The sequence below is a fragment of the Tursiops truncatus genome, chromosome 13, assembly GCF_011762595.2.
Source record: "Tursiops truncatus isolate mTurTru1 chromosome 13, mTurTru1.mat.Y, whole genome shotgun sequence".
Classification (NCBI taxonomy): Eukaryota; Metazoa; Chordata; class Mammalia; order Artiodactyla; family Delphinidae; genus Tursiops; species Tursiops truncatus.
In genome coordinates this window covers 86,089,776-86,109,265 of record NC_047046.1, presented here as the reverse complement: position 1 = coordinate 86,109,265, position 19,490 = coordinate 86,089,776, and the positions used below count along the sequence as shown (strand labels likewise).

Genomic DNA, 19,490 nt, shown 5'->3' with positions numbered 1-19,490 from the left:
CCCAGGTTCTAGTCCTACCATGAGCTCTAGTTGTAGAACCTAAAAGCAATGTTAGAACCCTCTCTAGGGCCCACATTTTACATCTGTGAAAATGAAGAGTGAGGAATGTAGGCAAGTTTGGGAAAGACTATTTTTAAGTTCCCACGCAGCTCTGGAAGTTTTTAGAATCACACAACTATATGGAACTGTTCTATCCAACAATGCTCCCTTAATATGCAGACATTAAGTTACTTGCTGGAGTATTTTTTTATGTATTCTAATACTTTCCTAAGCGACAGTAATTAGTGTAAAAGGTATTGAGCTTCAAGTAACTAGACTGGACTGGAACATCTCATCTCCCAGTTAAGTCAAATAACTGTAACTAATCTATGCTAAACCCTCTCTGGCATGTTTTTATCAAGATCTGTCCCCCAAACATAATTACAGTCACACTTTTTCTACATACGCCCCAAGGAGCTCAGATTCTGCGAGAAGAGACAGACACAAATACAAATAATGACGAAGTGTAAAATAAGTATTTAAATATTTTACAACGTGAAGCCAGCTCTATGAATCACTTCCCCCATGTGTCCCACTCAGCCTAGAACAAAGGAGAATTCTGCTTCCACTAATTTCGTCTAAGATACAGGTGTCTGTGAAGCTAAAAGCACAATGTTCTCCATTTTAACCTCGGAAAGTCTGGAGAATCAGGGCTCCAGTTCAACTCAACTAAGGATTTGTAAACTTAACGGCAAGAAACCCACAGGTGTGTAACCTGAGTCATGGCAACCTGAAAAAACTGGTAATTTGAGGGTTACCCTCAAGCATGAAGGTAAGTAAGTTTTTAGTCTGTCCTAACTTTTAGAGATTTTTTTGCATTTCAAGAATAACACAAATCACTGAGAACCTAGAGACTACGGTGAAGTTAAATACACATTAAGTGAAATTGGTCTGTTGTTTTGTTTTGTGAGCTGCCACAACTGCACAAGGACATCAGAGTGTTCTAACCTACCATGGGAGTTCCGATCAGTGTCTAAACAATTAAACACCCTAAGAATTACAGTTCCTAGGAAGCTTAGCAGAAATCATACGTAAAATCATTGCAGGCTGGTATTTGGGGAGTATGCTCTTAAACTTGTCGTCTCTTGGGGGTTTTCCATTTCTTCTAGAGTCAGTTCTGATAAGCACGTTATTCTAGAAAAAATCCACTTCATCTAAATTTTCAAGTGTATTAGTAAAATGTTGTAGAGTATCTGCAAACAATTTTTATCTCATCTGTATCTGTGCTTACAGCTTGACTCTCATTCCTAATATTACAGATATTTTCTTGGTCTTTAGTTTACTAGAGACGTGTCAAGCTATCTATTCTACTGTTAACTTTTTAAAAATTGTAAAATTATGTTCACTAGAATTTTGTCTTCTATCTTAAATTATTGTACTTATTAATTACTTTTTGCTACTTGCTTTTTTATTTTTCTACTTTTTTGAGTTATATATTTTATTTATTTTTGTTCTTATTTTTTAGTAAGAAATACTTCTTAAAAGCTGTTATCAGTCTTTTCTGATAATAGCTTTGGTCCATCCCACTGTTTATAAAAACGTTCCCATTTCTAGGATGTAATTGCAGTTTTGAGTCTTACTTTTCCATAGAATGAAACTTTAGATAGCTACTTTCTATTAATTTATGTTTTCAGTGAACTGTAATCAAAGACTGTATCCTTCACAGTACCTATTTCTGAAAACCTGAAACTTCTCTATACCCTAGAATGTGATCAACTTCTATTCCATGCATATTTAAAAGAGTGTGTACTTTGGAGTAGAAGGCTTTAAAGCCATTCAATCACCCTTTTGATATGTGCGCTTCAAATCCTCCTCAGTCTCACTGTGTTTACACCAATCTAATTGAGGGTCTCTCACTCTGGTTCAGAATTTGAATATCTCTCCTTTCTTCTGTTTTTGGTTTACATATTTTGATGCTATGCTCCTAGATACATAAAGGCTCGTGACTATAGATCACCTTATTAGTGGACTATAGCTGACATTAGTCTACAGTATCTCTCTTTTTTTTACCATTTAAGCTTTATTTATATTAAATTATGTTTTACTTGATATTAATTTTGTTCACAGACTAGATTATCTCACCTAAGACGATGAAATACAGGAGAACTGCATAAACATGTAAATTCTTGCAAAAAACTTAATGAGTTTCCTTTAATTTTGTTTTAGGACCTACAAAAATCATTTCTCTGAAGATTCTCATGAACAATGTTTTCTTTTTAGTTAGCTAACAAAATCATAATTTACCTTGATCATAACAACACCAAGCCTAAAAAGAACTTAAAAGCTGGCAGACTTACCTTTTAATCCAAAGGTTAAAGCAGCCCAGATAATGATCTGTTACACAGCCTGCGGGGCTTCTAAGATGTAAATGACACAGCATACTGTGTGCCCCACTCAGGACACCCATCCACCCCACAGGTCCACTGAGGTACAGTCTTCCTTGGTGAGGACTCACATATGAACATCTTCACTTACACAGCACTTCCCTCTTACCGAGAACATAATCTGAGCAGCAGTTGAGCCAGAACTAGGATCTTAATTTAATTGTGAAACTTGCTGGCCCATAAAGCAAAACAATCCTTAACAACAACTCCACCGGCACCACACATACAACTATCTAACTACGCAGACCATAATGTTCATACACCCTTTGCAAAGTACCAAGGGAGGACAATCTTACCTACGTCTGTTATGAGGATCGGCTCCTGCAAAGGAATATCGGGGACCGGAACGTTCGCCTTGCCAACACGAACTTTTGCAGGTTTACGCTGGTGCCTCATCTTTCTTAACTCCGTGTGTTTAAAGTGAGAAGCAATGTGAGTCTTCCTGTGGCCTGAGGTTCGAAATTTCTTGTCACAGTGAGGACAAGCAAAAGGTCTGACTCCTGATAAAAAATAAAATAGACTGTAGAATTATTCCAAAGAGATACATCTCAGTTAACGCCAACATAAAATTCTAGTATTTTAATACTGATTTGAATTCTCAATTTGTTGTTTCATGCCATATGTTTATAATTTCATGGACATTATAAATTAACAGTTATTCTCGTTTGCATACAGTGCACGTTACAGATGTTAAGGCATGTAATAAGAGCATTTTAAGTAAAAAAAAAAAAAGGGCATTTACTATTTTCAGGAGAAAGCCTAAAATTGTAAAATGGATGTTCAAACAACTAGTAGTCCTTAAGACACTAACGTGAGTAAGGCTGCTCTCCTCTCTCAAATCATCCTCTCTGTAACTGGAATAACAACGGGGCCCCAGGTTTGCTGCTGGCATTCTACACACTTGTGTTTGAAGAGCACTTAGCAGTGCCCGGCATTGGGTAAACGAGCAGTAAATGGTGGCTGTTTGTAAATAACAATGTCACTGCTGCTGCTGATGACAGTGATAACATCCTTTTAACAATCCTCTGCTATGACTTCCCTTTTCTGAAGGAAACTTCCTTTTCTTACAATTTTATTGGCAAATGAAAATGCAGATTCCAAAGAAAGGCATATATCAAAACAGTCTCATTTCAGCTTTTTCAAATACCCATCCACATGCTCAGCTCAGCCCAGGAACCTCAAAGGGTTAGGAGAAGTTACTGCTAATGCGTACAGCGTTTCTTTTGGGGGTGATAAAAATGTTAGAAAATTAGATAGTGGCATGGGTTGCACAATTCTGAAATGCACACTTTAAAAGAGTGAATTTTTATGATTTGTGAATTATATCTCAATAAAACTGCTATGAACAGAACTGGAGCCTGAACATGGAAGTTCTCGTGCCCTAATACTGATGACAAAATATCCGACAGGCAGAGTGGGTATTGATATTAAGGTCCCAGCCTGAAGGGCGCCAGCTAAAACCCAGAGGCCCCACGGGGGCGATGCCGGCCTCCTCCTCAGGAAGGCCCTCCTGGGCTGCATCTGAATCCCGTCACCCACAGCGGTCTCCCCTCCTCACTCCCTGCACTCCTGCCCTCACTCGTAAGTGGTACAGTTTAACGCTCCCTCTTCGGGCCATCGGCTCCATGAGGACCAAGGTCACGTGGACTTTGTTCAACAGCGTGTGCCGTGTGCCCAGCCCGCAGAAGGTCACGGTCACACTCGCTGAAATAAAGAGCAACGGGCGCTCCACACGCCCAGCCACCAGCGCAGACCCCGCCGGGAACCACCTGCGGCGGCAGGCCCGTACCTGTGTGCAGGCGAACGTGCACCTTGAGGCTCCCCGAGGTGGAGAAGCTCTTCATGCAGCACTGGCACTTGAACGCCTTGACGCCCGAGTGCGTTTTGACGTGGGCTGTCAGCGTGCTCTTCACGGCGAAAGCCCGGAAGCACTGCGGGCACTTGAAGGGCTTCTCATGGGTGTGGATGCGGATGTGGCGCACCAGGTCGCTGGGCTTGCGGAACTCCTTGGTGCAGTAGGGACACACGTGCCATCGCACACCGTTCTCCTCGCGGATCGACCCTGGAGGAAGATTACAATGAGAAGGGGTCCAGCTTGGCCTCGAAGCCGCATTTCACCAATTATTAATGTCCTTCTAGGCTTAGATTTAGACAGCACATCATACGTATAAAAAGCTATAGACCTTTTGCCACAGCAGAGGATATATGATCAACTGTGGAAAAAGCTGAAATTTCCATAATAACTGAAATGACTGATGACTACGATTGAATCTTGCAGAAAATCCTAACAGTCCCATATGAACACAAATCATAGCCTAAGAGAGATAAGAACGCTAACTAGACAGGTACTATGATATAAATCAAGAATCAGCAGACTTAGTCTGCTATAAGTGTAAGTAACAGTAGGTGTGATCAAATGACTCCAAAATTAACTCAAAGAACATGAAAAGAAGGAATGAACTTACGATAAGTATCGTCTGAGCTGATCTGTTATCACTAATAAAAAATGCAAATAAAAATGAGGAAATGGTAAATTCTTATGCTACAGAAAGGAACTGATAAATAGTTAAAATAAAGAAATAACATATTTGATCATGAATGAGTTCATGATTTATGATCAAATATAGAAGATTCTTTTGCAACGCTAAATATTGCATTTGGCCAAAAAGTGCCTTTGGTTTTTAAGTAAAAATAAAAGATGCATTTTTCATTTTCACCAAGAACTTTACTGAACAATGTATTCACCCTTTTGTTCCACTACCTTCTGCCATTTCATAATTCCATCTTCCCAAAACTTCTTATCTTTTTGAGCAAAGAACTGTTGCAGGTGCCTTTTACAATCTTCCAGGGAATTAAACTGTTTTCCATTAAGAGAATTTTGTAAAGACCAAAATAAACGGAAACCTGAAGGTGCAATGTCTGGTGAATATGGCGGATGAATCAGAACTTCCCAGCCAAGCTGTGACAGTTTTTGCCTGGTCATCAAATGAACATGCGGTCTTGTGTTATCCTGATGGAAGACTATGCGTTCTCTGTTGACTAGTCCTGGACGCTTTTCATCGAGTACTGCTTTCAGTTGGTCTAAATGGGAGAGTACTTGTTGGAACTGTTTGGTTTTCCAGAAGGAGCTCATGATGGAGGCCTCCCTTCCAATCCCACCATATACACATCACCTTCCTTGGATGAAGACCGGCCTTTGGTGTGGTTGGTGGTGGTTCATTTCACTTGCCCCGTGATCTCTTCCGTTCCACATTATTGTACAGTATCCACTTGTCATCGCCCGTCACAGTTTATTTTAAAAACGGAAGGTTTTCTCTTCATTACGTTTAAGTAGAGAATCGCATGTGGAAATGCGGTCAAGGTTTTTTTCGCTTCACTCATGTAGAACCCAAACATCAAAGCGATGAACACAGCCAAGCTGGTGCAGATGATTTTCAGCGCCTGATCTGGATACCTGGAGTGTGTCGGCCGTCTCCCGCATGGCATAGCGTTGACTGCTCTCAATTAATGTCTCGATTTGATCACTATCAACTTCAAGTAGTCTACCCGACCACGGCGCATCGTCCAGCGAGAAATCTCCAGCACGAACCTTCACAGACCACGAACCTTCACAGACCACTTTTGACACGTTCGATCAGCCACAGCACCTTCTCCATACACTGCACACATCTTTTCTTGTGTTTCGGTTGCGTTTTTACCTTTCTTGAAATAATAAAGCGTAATATGCTGAAAATGTTGCTTTTTTTCTTCTCTTCAATATTAAAATGGCTACACAAAAATTCACCAGTTAAGTCTTTTTTTAAATGCACGCTGATAGGACAGCTGTCACATACAATCTAACAAAATTGCTTCGAATGAGTTAAAGACAACTAAGTGCTACTAGACCCGTCTTACGGAAAATACCAAACAAACATTTTGGCCAACCCCATACTGTTATTCAACCTTGATCCAGGTTTGAAGCTATTCCTCTCAGAAGAAAAATCACAAGTGGAATTTATGGAAATATAATTAGTAAAATAATACCTAAATTGGCAAATTTCTAATTTGGCAGAATCAGCTTTTTAAATTTCAATTAGATGTATTCGCCAGAAATTAAACAGACACCTACAATAAGGTAAGGAATACACTTGAAATCAAAGAGATTTGGGCCCTGCTGATGAAATTCATCAGAAAATTTTCACTCTTTATTTAACTGTGTCTTTACAGACATAGTTTTATTAGGGAAAAGGAAAGCTCTTTGTTTCCTTCTCTTTGTTATCAGTCGATACAAGGAATTTTCCTTACGTGTTGGTGAATCTGTAAGGAGAGAAAATGTATTTTCCTGAATATAACACTTTTTATGGGACTAATTAACGTAGAGAAAGAGGTTAGGTAAAAGAATGAAAAGTAATATTTTTCTAAAAACAAGAACAAAGAGAGGAACATACACACACCACGGCGGGTGGGGGGTAAAGAGTAGAAAACAAAGGAAATGGTTTTTAAAGTGAGAGAAAGATATTTATTTTAGGTGATACTGCTTATACTAAGGAAGTCTAAAACTTAAGATTGCTTAAAACTAATAGGTATTACAAGAAGTGCAATAATTACCTAAAGGTCTTATCATGACAAATCAGAAAAACAACGTACAAAGAGATAAGACAGAACCATAATATCTGTCAGTTAAAATCTGGAAATCATCTCCCCAAATCAGATTTTTTTTCCAAACAAAAATGAAAATATGTCTCTAATTACATAAGATGACATAAAACTGTCACCAGGTTCTAATTATTTCTGGGAATGAACTGGAAGAGAGATACAAACTGGCAGCTGAAGCTTCAAACCTGAAGCTGTCTCCAAATCTGGCCTGTATACGTTTTGTTTGGCCCAGGCAGTGTTAGAAAAAGAAAACTGAATCCAGATTTCTGACCCTTTGACAAACTGAGTGATCTGGAAAACCAGTTCTGCATTCCCGCGTGGCAATCTTTCTTGGTGCTGGGCAATAGCTTTTCTCTTCAAACACATTAATAAATTTTGAAAGAAAAAACATGCATAATCATCTTCAAGACGAAAAGGTATTTACTAAAATTCAACGTCTAGTTTTAAGTTTTAAAAAACTGCCTAAACACAGGAGGAGGTGAATAAAACATATCAATACAACATTTGACTTGACAGGAAAATACTAAAAGCAATCCTATTAAGGTGAGGAAAGAGTCCACTATCACACTGCCATTAATTTATCATGTTTGAGAGATACCAGCCAACATGACTAGATAAGATAAAGAAATGCACAGTAATAACTATAAAGGAAAAGGTAAAATCATTGTTTACAAATGATATGATTATACACCTAAAAAACTAAAACTCAGAAAGAGGCCCACATTTTAATACGTGAAAATCAACATCCTTCATACCTACCAACAAAATCCAGAAGAAGATTTTAAAATACTACTAAAATATGGATAAAAAAAAAATCTGAGTAAATGGAAATGCATACATACCCTATTCTTTTTTCTTAAGTTATTCTTTTTATTGAATGAAAGATTCTTTAAGTTCTATAGTGCTTTACAATTTTCAAAAGTTTCACACACATGATTTCATATAATCCCCTATTAACCCTATTCTTTGGTATAAAGACAAAAATTTATAATGGCATCAATTCTCTCTGATCAAATCACTTATATACAAATACCAATAGGGATTCTTTTAGAACTAGTTTTGGAAGTTTAGCAGTCGCTTTTAAAGTACATATGAAAATATAAATATGTGAAAACAGTAAAAAATACACTTTAAAGAAAAGTGTAGTGAGAGAGGACTAGGTATCCTAGTTATAAAACACACGATAAAGCTAAAACCATTTGGTATCACAACACATGAATAAAAAGACAGATAACTGGAATAAAGTCCAGAAAAGACCCATACAGGTTTGAGAGTGTAATACATGATAAAGGTAGCATTGCTTTCCAGCAGGAAAAATGTGACTTATTCAATAAATGGTGTCTAGGCAGCTGGATGCCCATCTGGAAACAAAAAATAAAACTGAGTCAAAGATTTGGTTTAAAATATGAGAGTAAACAGATAGTAACTGGACATATCATGGTGATCATTTTGTAATGATGTATAAAAAAATGAAAGTATAAGTGTTAGATAAAAGAGGCACTTTTTCCATAATGTCAGTGTTGAATTCTAAGTATTACACGAGTCCAAAAGTCATAAAACACTGACAAATTTGGCTACATAAAAACATTTCTCCCCCTTTTACTATATAAAAAGAAAATACCTCTCCCTTTTAACTCAAAAGCCAAACAAATTAGAAAAGAATACATGCCACAGATACAGCTCACAAAACACTACTAGGTAAAGAGAAAACGAATGCAGCAGAGCATTTAGCACTTGGAGGATCTAGATGAAGGCAAGAGGCAACTCTCCGTATTTACTGTTCCTGCAATATTTCTAGCAAGCCTGCAATTATTTCAAAATCAGTACTTTAAAACAATCTTTACAGAATTTACCCTCTGAAAGCTCTGACACTTCCAGAAATGTACCCTACAGATATACACATATCCATGACAGCATTACTGGTACTGGCAAATACCTAAATATTATTTACCCAGAAAACGGAATACTATTCAGGCATCTTGTAAAACAAGCTATCAGGTGGGAAAAAGTGAACCACAAAATAATACATGCAGTATGCCATACATCCTGCTAAAAAACAATAATATATAATAATATGCCTAAGCTTGTTTAAAAGACACAGAAGACCCCAGTGACGGCAGCTGCCTGAGGGAGGGGTGCATGGAGGACCAAGATGAGCAGGCAGGGGACTCCCTGCTTTCCACTGTACCCCATCGTGTACCTTTTGAATTGTGGGGCACGAGCAAGTTTCATCTGCTTTTAAAATAACTTAAAAACGTACGTATTCATTACGCACTTGGTATGTGTCAGGCGCTATTCAGTTCTCTTCCATTTATTCTATCCCTTTTACCTACCCCTGTTACAGATGAGGAAGCTGACATTTTAAAGGTTAACTGACTTTATTAAAGCTTCATAATGGGGGGTGCTGGGAAGATGGCGGAAGAGTAAGATGCGGCGATCACCTTCCTCCCCACAGATACACCAGAAATACATCTACACGTGGAGCAACTCCTACAGAACACCTACTGAATGCTGGCAGAAGACCTCAGACCTCCCAAAAGGCAAGAAACTCCCCACGTACCTGGGTAGGGCAAAAGAAAAAAAAGAAAAAACAGAGACAAAAGAATAGGGACGGCACGTGCACCAGTGGGAGGGAGCCATTTCCACACACTAGGAAGCCCCTTCGCGGGCGGAGACTGCGGGAGGTGGAGGGGGGAGTTTCAGCACCGCGGCGGAGAGCACAGCAACAGGGGTGCGGAGGGCAAAGCGGGGAGATTCCCGCACAGAGGGGAGATTCCCGCACAGAGGGTCGGTGCCGACCAGCACTTACCAGCCCGAGAGGCTTCTCTGCTCACCCGCTGGGGAGGGCGGGGCTGCGAGCGGAGGCTGGGGTTGGCGGCTTGAACACAGCCTGCAGGGGGTTAGTGGGAGGAGTCCGGGAAAAGTCTGGACCTGCCAAAGAGGCAAGAGACTTTTTCTTCCCTCTTTGTTTCCTGGTGCGCGAGGAGAGGGGATTGAGATCGCTGCTTAAAGGAGCTCCAGAGATGGGCGCGAGACGCAGCTAAAAGCGCGGACCCCAGGGACGGGCGAGAGCTGCGGCTAAAAGCGCGGACCCCAGAGACGGTTGGGAGACGCTAAGGCTGCTGCTGCCGCCACCAAGGGGCCTGTGTGCAAGCACAGGTCACGATCCACACCCCCCTTCCGGGGAGCCTGTGCAGCCCGCCACTGCCAGGGTCCCGGGATCCAGGGACAACTCCCCTGGAAGAACGCACGGCGGGCCTCACGCTGGTGCAACGTCACGCCGGCCTCTGCCGCCACAGGCCCGCCCCGCACGCCGTGCCCCTCCCCCCCCCCCCCCCCGCGGCCTGAGTGAGCCAGAGCCCCCGAATCAGCGGCTCCTTTAACCCTGTCCTGTCTGAGCGAAGAACAGACGCCCTCCGGCGACCTACAGGCAGAGGCGGGGCCAAATCCAAAGCTGAGCCCCCGGGAGCTGTGAGAACAAAGAAGAGAAAGGGAAATCTCTCCCAGCAGCCTCAGGAGCAGCGGATCAAAGCTCCACAATCAACTTGATGCACCTGCGTTTGGGGAATACATGAATAGACAACGAGTCATCCCAAACTGAGGAGGTGGACTTTGAGAGCAAGATCTATGATTTTTTCCCCTTTTCCTCTTTTTCTGAGTGTGTATGTGTATGCTTCTCTGTGAGATTTTGTCTGTATAGCTTTGCTTCCACCATTTGTCCTAGGGTTCTATCCGTCCATTGTTTTTTTATAAAAAAATTTTTCTTAATAATTAATTTTAATTTTATTAACTTTATTATACTTTTCCTTCCTTCCTTCCCTCCCTCCCTCCTTTAGACAATGAATCATCCCAAATTGAGAAGGTGGACTTTAAGAGCAAGATTTATGATTTTTTTCCCCTTTACCTCTTTTTGTGAGGGTGCATGAGTATGCTTCTGTGTAAGATTTTGTCTGTATAGCTTTGCTTCCACCATTTGTCCTAATGTTCTATCCGTCCCTTTTTTTTCTAAATAATTATTTTTTAATTCAATAACTTTATTATACTTTATTTTACTGTATCTTCTTTCTTTCTGTCTTTTTTCCTTCCTTCCCTCCTTCCTTCATTCCTTCCTCCTTCCCTCCCTCCCTTTCTTTCCTTCTTGCCTTCTTGCCTGCTTTCCTTCTATCTTTCTTTCTTTCTTCCTTCCTTCCCTCCCTTCTTCCTTCCTTCCTTCCTTCCTTTCTTTCTTTCTTCCTACTTCTACTAATTCTCTCTACTTTTTCTCCCTTTTATTCTGAGCTGTGTGGATGAAAGACTCTTGGTGCTCCAGCCAGGAGTCAGGGCTCTGCCTCAGGTGGGAGAGCCAACTTCAGGACACCGGTCAACAAGAGACCTCCCAGCTCCACATAATATCAAACGGCGAAAATCTCACAGAGACCTCCGTCTTAACACCAGCACCCAGCTTCACTCAACGACCAGCAAGCTACAGTGCTGGACAACCTATGCCAAACAACTAGCAAAACAGGAACACAACCCCACCCATTGGCAGAGAGGCTGCCTAAAATCATAATAAGTCCACAGACACCCAAAAACACACCACCAGACGTGGACCTGCCCACTAGAGAGACAAGATCCAGCCTCACCCACCAGAACACAGGCACTAGTCCCCTCCACCAGGAAGCCTACACAACCCACTGAACCAACCTTAGCCACTGTAGACAGACATCAAAAACAACGGGAACTACGAACCTGCAGCCTGCAAAAAGGAGACCCCAAACACAGTAAGATAAACAAAATGAGAAGACAGAAGAACACACAGCAGATGAAGGAGCAAGATAAAAACCCACCAGACCTAACAAATGAAGAGGAAATAGGCAGTCTACCTGAAAAAGAATTCAGAATAATGATAGTAAAGATGATCCAAAATCTTGGAAATAGAATGGACAAAATGCAAGAAACATTTAACAAGGACCTAGAAGAACTAAACATGAAACAAACAATGATGAACAACACAATAAATGAAATTAAAAATACTCTAGATGGGATCAATAGCAGAATAACTGAGGCAGAAGAACGGATAAGTGACCTGGAAGATAAAATAGTGGAAATAACTACTGCAGAGCAGAATAAAGAAAAAAGAATGAAAAGAACTGAGGACAGTCTCAGACATCTCTGGGACAACACTAAACACACCAACATTCGAATTATAGGGGTCCCAGAAGAAGAAGAGAAAAAGAAAGGGACTGAGAAAATATTTGAAGAGATTATAGTTGAAAACTTCCCTAATATGGGAAAGGAAATAGTTAATCAAGTCCAGGAAGCACAGAGAGTCCCATACAGGATAAATCCAAGGAGAAACACGCCAAGACACATATTAATCAAACTGTCAAAAATTAAATACAAAGAAAGCATATTAAAGTCAGCAAGGGAAAAACAACAAATAACACACAAGGGAATTCCCATAAGGTTAACAGCTGATCTCTCAGCAGAAACTCTGCAAGCCAGAAGGGAGTGGCAGGACATACTGAAAGTGATGAAGGAGAAAAACCTACAACCAAGATTACCCAGCAAGGATCTCATTCAGATATGATGGAGAAATTAAAACCTTTACAGACAAGCAAAAGCTAAGAGAGCTCAGCACCACCAAACCAGCTTTACAACAAATGCTAAAGGACCTTCTCTAGGCAAGAAACACAAGAGAAGGAAAAGACCTATAATAACGAACCCAAAGCAATTAAGAAAATGGGAATAGGAACATACTTATCGATAATTACCTTAAATATAAATGGACTAAATGCTCCCACCAAAAGACACACATTGGCTGAATGGATACAAAAACAAGACCCATATATATGCTGTCTACAGGAGACCCACTTCAGACCTAGAGACACATACAGACTGAAAGTAAGGGGATGGAAAAAGATATTCCATGCAAATGGAAACCAAAAGAAAGCTGGAGTAGCAATTCTCATATCAGACAAAATAGACTTTAAGATAAAGACTATTAGAAGAGACAAAGAAGGACACTACATAATGATCAAGGGATCGATCCAAGAAGAAGATATAACAATTGTAAATATTTATGCACCCAACACAGGAGCACCTCAATACATAAGGCAAATACTAACAGCCATAAAAGGGGAAATCGACAGTAACACAATCATAGTAGGGGACTTTAACACCCCACTTTCACCAATGGACAGATCATCCAAAATGAAAATAAATAAGGAAACACAAGCTTTAAATGATACATTAAACAAGATGGACTTAATTGATATTTATAGTACACTCCATCCAAAAACAACAGAATACACATTTTTCTCAAGTGCTCATGGAACATTCTCCAGGATAGATCATATCTTGGGTCACAAATCAAGCCTTTGTAAATTTAAGAAAAGTGAAATTGCATCAAGTATCTTTTCCGACCACAACGCCATGAGACTTGATATCAATTATAGGAAAAGATCTGTAAAAAATACAAACACATGGAGGCTAAACAATACACTACTTAGTAACGAAGTGATCACTGAAGAAATCAAAGAGGAAATCAAAAAATACCTAGAAACAAAGGACAATGGAGACACAATGACCCAAAACCTATGGGATGCAGCAAAAGCAGTTCTAAGAGGGAAGTTTATAGCAATACAAGCCCACCTCGAATAAACAACCTAACCTTGCACCTCAAGCAATTAGAGAAAGAAGAACAAAAAAACGCCAAAGTTAGCAGAAGGAAAGAAATCATAAAAATCAGATCAGAAATAAATGAAAAAGAAATGAAGGAAACAATAGCAAAGATCAATAAAACTAAAAGCTGGTTCTTTGAGAAGATAAACAAAATAGATAAACCATTAGCCAGACTCATCAAGAAAAAAAGAGAGAAGACTCAAATCAACAGAATTAGAAATGAAAAAGGAGAAGTAACAACTGACACTGCAGAAATAAAAAAGATCATGAGAGATTACTACAAGCAACTCTATCCCAATAAAATGGACAGTCTGGAAGAAATGGACAAATTCTTTGAAATGCACAACCTGCCAAGACTGAATCAGGAAGAAATAGAAAATATGAACAGACCAATCACAAGCACTGAAATTGAAACTGTGATTAAAAATCTTCCAACAAACAAAAGCCCAGGACCAGATGGCTTCGCAGGCGAATTCTATCAAACATTTAGAGAAGAGCTAACACACATCCTTCTCAAACTCTTCCAGAATATAGCAGAGGGAGGAACACTCCCAAATTCCTTCTACGAGGCCACCATCACCTTGATACCAAAACCAGACAAGGATGTCTCAAAGAAAGAAAACTAAAGGCCAATATCACTGATGAACACAGACGCAAAAATCCTCAACAAAATACTAGCAAACAGAATCCAACAGCACATTAAAAGGACCATACACCATGATCAAGTGGGGTTTATTCCAGGAATGCAAGGATTCTTCAGTATATGCAAATCTATCAATGTGATAAACCATATTAACAAATTGAAGGAGAAAAACCATATGATCATCTCAATAGATGCAGAGAAAGCTTTCGACAAAATTCAACACCCATTTATGATAAAAACCCTGCAGAAAGTAGGCACAGAGGGAACTTTCCTCAACATAATAAAGGCCATATATGACAAGCCCACAGCCAACATTATCCTCAATGGTGAAAAACTGAAAGCATTTCCACTAAGATCAGGAACAAGACAAGGTTGCCCACTCTCACCACTCTTATTCAACATAGTTTTGGAAGTTTTAGCCACAGCAATCAGAGAAGAAAAGGAAATAAAAGGAATCCAAATCGGAAAAGAAGTAAAGCTGTCACTGTTTGCAGATGACATGATACTATACATAGAGAATCCTAAAGATGCTACCAGAAAACTACTAGAGCTAATCAATGAATTTGGTAAAGCAGCAGGATACAAAATTAATGCACAGAAATCTCTGGCATTCCTATATACTAATGATGAAAAATCTGAAAGCGAAATCAAGAAAACACTCCCATTTACCATTGCAACAAAAAAGAATAAAATACCTAGGAATAAACCTACCTAAGGAGACAAAAGACCTGTATGCAGAAAATTATAAGACACTGATGAAAGAAATTAAAGATGATACAAATAGATGGAGAGATATACCATGTTCTTGGATTGGAAGAATCAACATTGTGAAAATGACTCTACTACCCAAAGCAATCTATAGATTCAATGCAATCCCTATCAAACTACCACTGGCATTTTTCACAGAACTAGAACAAAAAATTTCACAATTTGTATGGAAACACAAAAGACCCCGAGTAGCCAAAGCAATCTTGAGAACGAAAAACGGGGCTGGAGGAAATCAGGCTCCCTGACTTCACACTATACTACAAAGCTACAGTAATCAAGACAGTATGGTACTGGCACAAAAACAGAAATATAGATCAATGGAACAGGATAGATAGCCCAGAGATAAACCCACGCACATATGGACACCTTATCTTTGATAAAGGTGGCAGGAATGTACAGTGGAGAAAGGACAGCCTCTTCAATAAGTGGTGCTGGGAAAACTGGACAGGTACATGTAAAAGTATGAGATTAGATCACTCCCTAACACCATACACAAAAATAAGCTCAAAATGGATTAAAGACCAAAATATAAGGCCAGAAACTATCAAACTCTTAGAGGAAAACATAGGCAGAACACTCTGACATAAATCACAGCAAGATCCTTTTTGACCCACCTCCTAGAGAAATGGAAATAAAAACAAAAATAAACAAACGGGACCTAATGAAACTTCAAAGCTTTTGCACAGCAAAGGAAACCATAAACAAGATCAAAAGACAACCCTCAGAATGGGAGAAAATATTTGCAAATGAAGCAACTGACAAAGGATTAATTTCCAAAATTTACAAGCAGCTCATGCAGCTCAATATCAAAAAAAACAAACAACCCAATCCAAAAATGGGCAGAAGACCTAAACAGACATTTCTCCAAAGAAGATATACAGACTGCCAACAAACACATGAATGGGCAGAAGACCTAAACAGACATTTCTCCAAAGAAGATATACAGACTGCCAACAAACACATGAAAGAATGCTCAACATCATTAATCATTAGAGAAATGCAAATCAAAACTACAATGAGATATCATCTCACAGCAGTCAGAATGGCCATCATCAAAAAAGTCTAGAAACAATAAATGCTGGAGAGGGTGTGGAGAAAAGGGAACACTCTTGCACTGCTGGTGGGAATGTGAATTGGTTCAGCCACTATGGAGAACAGTATGAAGGTTCCTTAAAAAACTACAAATAGAACTACCATATGACCCAGCAATCCCACTACTGGGCATATACCCTGAGAAAACCGAAATTCAAAAAGAGTCATGTACCAAAATGTTCATTGCAGCTCTATCTACAATAGCCCAGAGATGGAAACAACCTAAGTGTCCATCATCAGATGAATGGATAAAGAAGATGTGGCACATATATACAATGGAATATTACTCAGCCATAAAAAGAAACGAAATTGAGATATTTGTAATGAGGTGGGTAGACCTAGAGTCTGTCATACAGAGTGAAGTAAGTCAGAAAGAGAAAGACAAGTACCGTATGCTAACACATATATATGGAATTTAAGAAAAAAAAAAATGTCATGAAGAACCTAGGGGTAAGACAGGAATAAAGACACAGACCTACTGGAGAATGGACTTGAGGATATGGGGAGGGGGAACGGTGAGCTGTGACAGGGCGAGAGAGAGGCATGGACATATATACACTAACAAACGTAAGGTAGATAGCTAGTGGGAAGCAGCCGCATGGCACAGGGAGATCAGCTCGGTGCTTTGTGACCGCCTAGAGGAGTGGGATAGGAAGGGTGGGAGGGAGGGAGACGCAAGAGGGAAGAGATATGGGAACATATGTATATGTATAACTGATTCACTTTGTTATAAAGCAGAAACGAACACACCATTGTAAAGCAATTACACCTCAATAAAGATGTTAAAAAAAAAGATTAAAAAAAAGCTTCATAATGATTTATACATCACAAGGTTTATGATAAATATAAAAGCATTTGTTCAACGTTTAACCGATACACAAAATACCTCTTAAAATAACAAAGCAAATTCTCCTAAAAATATTCCCTCTCACAAAACTGAATAAATCAAATAGTGACAGCTATAGATGGCAGAGTACAATTGGAAATGTAATTAAGGCTAATTTTAAGCTGTTAAGAAAGTGTTACAACTTACGAGACAATAATAGTTTGCTCAGGGTCTTCTTAGGGTATCAGATGGTGTCAACTACTCCTGAAGAGGTATTTTCAGAAACAGTCATTACATTAAACGTATACTGGTCCCTATAAAGTTTTAATCAAGGGGAATATCTTTATATAGAAACATGTCCCCATGATAGTTTTCTCATCACAATATCAGAGAGATGGTTAAAACAAAAAAAGCTGGCTCCAACCTGTAGTAAGGATCACATTTAATCTAAAATTTACTAGAACTACATAAGCTTGCTAAGTGCTCTAAGTACTTCATTTATCCAAGTATCTCAAAAATTAATCTGCATAATCTTTACACTCGATGAACACAACACTCCACATTAAAACAATGTACAATAAGGTTAACTGCAGTTCCATTTTGAAATCTCCACCTAATAATGCTCAGTGCAAAAGAGAAAGCTGTTTCTAACACCTAAAGATATGGGACGGCCCAGGATGAAGCCTCCCTTCCTCGTGACTTTCAGGAAGCCAGGTCTGGCCTTTCACTTGAAGACGTGTATGTTGCCTGCAGCCACATCAGAGCATGTTCATAGGCTCAGCATGACGACTAGCAGTTAACTCGTACAAAACGTTTCGCAAGACCTATGGGTTTCCATCAGTTTATCAGGGGCACATAGAGGAGACGTTCAAGAACGCACAGCTAAACGTGTAACCTACAAGGCTATCATAGAGCTATTATTAAAAATATGTGGCAATGGCCCTTTATTTCCTTCTTGCCTCTCTAGATCCCAGGAAAACACAGACAATAAACTGCTTAGATTCCATCATCCTATTTTTCACTTGGGGAGACGGGGCCAGACCCAAAGAAAAAGGAGAGTAGGGCCACAATGTTTTGTGGGTTGAGAAACGAGGATCTCACAATCGCACGTTAACAATGAGAAAATACATTCTCTGAAGTGTTAACAGAGATGACAGGGTTACTCCATGCTCTCCAGAAAGAAAGCACTTGCCCCCAAGACACCTGGGAGGGGCAGAGTAGTTATATTCACTGAGAAAATGTTCTCAAAGGAACGCTTTTCCCAAAAGGCAGGAATCTATTTTCTTCAAGAAAGATGCATTAATGCGTGCTCCCATGCAATGAGCCATACTGAGCACCGTGGGGTGTTCGGAAACGAAGGGAATGTGTTCTAGCTGTCCACAAGTGACGTGAGGGGTCGCGGGGGTCCTAAACATTCTAGTCTGCAGGACTGAGAGGGGGAGACCTGTGCTCTCGACGAGGCACCATGATCTGGCCTCAAATGACCACCCGAGTCTGCACAGAGAACAGGAGAGGAGGGGGAGGAAGAAGACATTCACGATGCAGAAAAGCCTGGGGAAACCCACGTCATTCCGAAGACGTGAGAACGTTGAGAACAGCAGGAATCCAAGTTTACCATAACAGAAGCTTGCAACCAGGTGACCCGGGAGGGAAGACAGAAATGCACGCTGGGGCAGGCTGCAGAGGGCTTGTGGGCTGAGAAACGGAGCAGGTGCCGGAGCAGGTGCGGCAGGAAAGGGCCGGCGGCACTGGGGGACAAAGGGGCAGAGACTGGCGGGAAGGGCTGGAGGGAAGGAGGGGCCTGACAGCAGCGGCGGGACAAGTCAGGAGGGGCCCTAATCACAGGGACCTCGGTAAGTTTAACGAAGTTTACGATAAACAAATGCTATTAGGTAGACGCTACCAGAGACTTCAACAAACATACCACCTTCAGAAGGAAAAAGGAGGGCGTGTTTCTTAAAAACCAGCAATAGGCCACCCAAAGTGTCTAAACCTTAAAGCATACTACAATTACCAGGTAGAAACGGAGATTTCTTCTTTATAATCTTTTTTTCTTTTTTATCCAACTTCTCTGGGCTCTCCTGTTCTTCTTCCCGCTCTGCGGCCGTAGGGTCAGCTGGCTCCCTTGAAACGCTGGGAGCGTCTGGAGTCTGGCCCTGAGCGGCCGCGGCCTTGGCGTGGCTGGGGTCGCTGGGATGCGCTGCAACTGGAATTGAAGACAGCCCACTGTTTTCTAAGGCTTGCTGAGACAGAACAGAACTAGGAGGTTAGGAGGCACGATGCCCACACCTGCCCGCCAAAGTCAATTACAAAGACGCGACCAAGCTTGACCTACGGAACTCTGACTCCACCCCACTGGGCGTTAAGAGCTACATCGCCAAGCAGTCATCTCTGAGCGAAACGCCCAGCCCTTGGAGGCCGAAACATCCCTCCTGATATC

General features: G+C 40.5%; 1 protein-coding gene across 15 annotated transcripts in view; it reads right to left on the bottom strand.

The window, feature by feature from the left end:
- ZNF236 (zinc finger protein 236) overlaps positions 1-19,490 on the bottom strand; it is a 102,436-nt gene that overhangs the window by 48,026 nt on the left and 34,920 nt on the right. For all 15 annotated transcript variants that reach the window (XM_019937233.3, XM_073790832.1, XM_073790828.1 and 12 more), the window contains 3 exons: positions 19,065-19,293; positions 4,213-4,485; positions 2,720-2,923 (listed from right to left, as the gene is read on the bottom strand). In XM_019937233.3, coding sequence (XP_019792792.2) covers positions 2,720-2,923; positions 4,213-4,485; positions 19,065-19,293 — 706 coding nt within the window. The remainder of the gene's footprint in view (positions 1-2,719; positions 2,924-4,212; positions 4,486-19,064; positions 19,294-19,490) is intronic.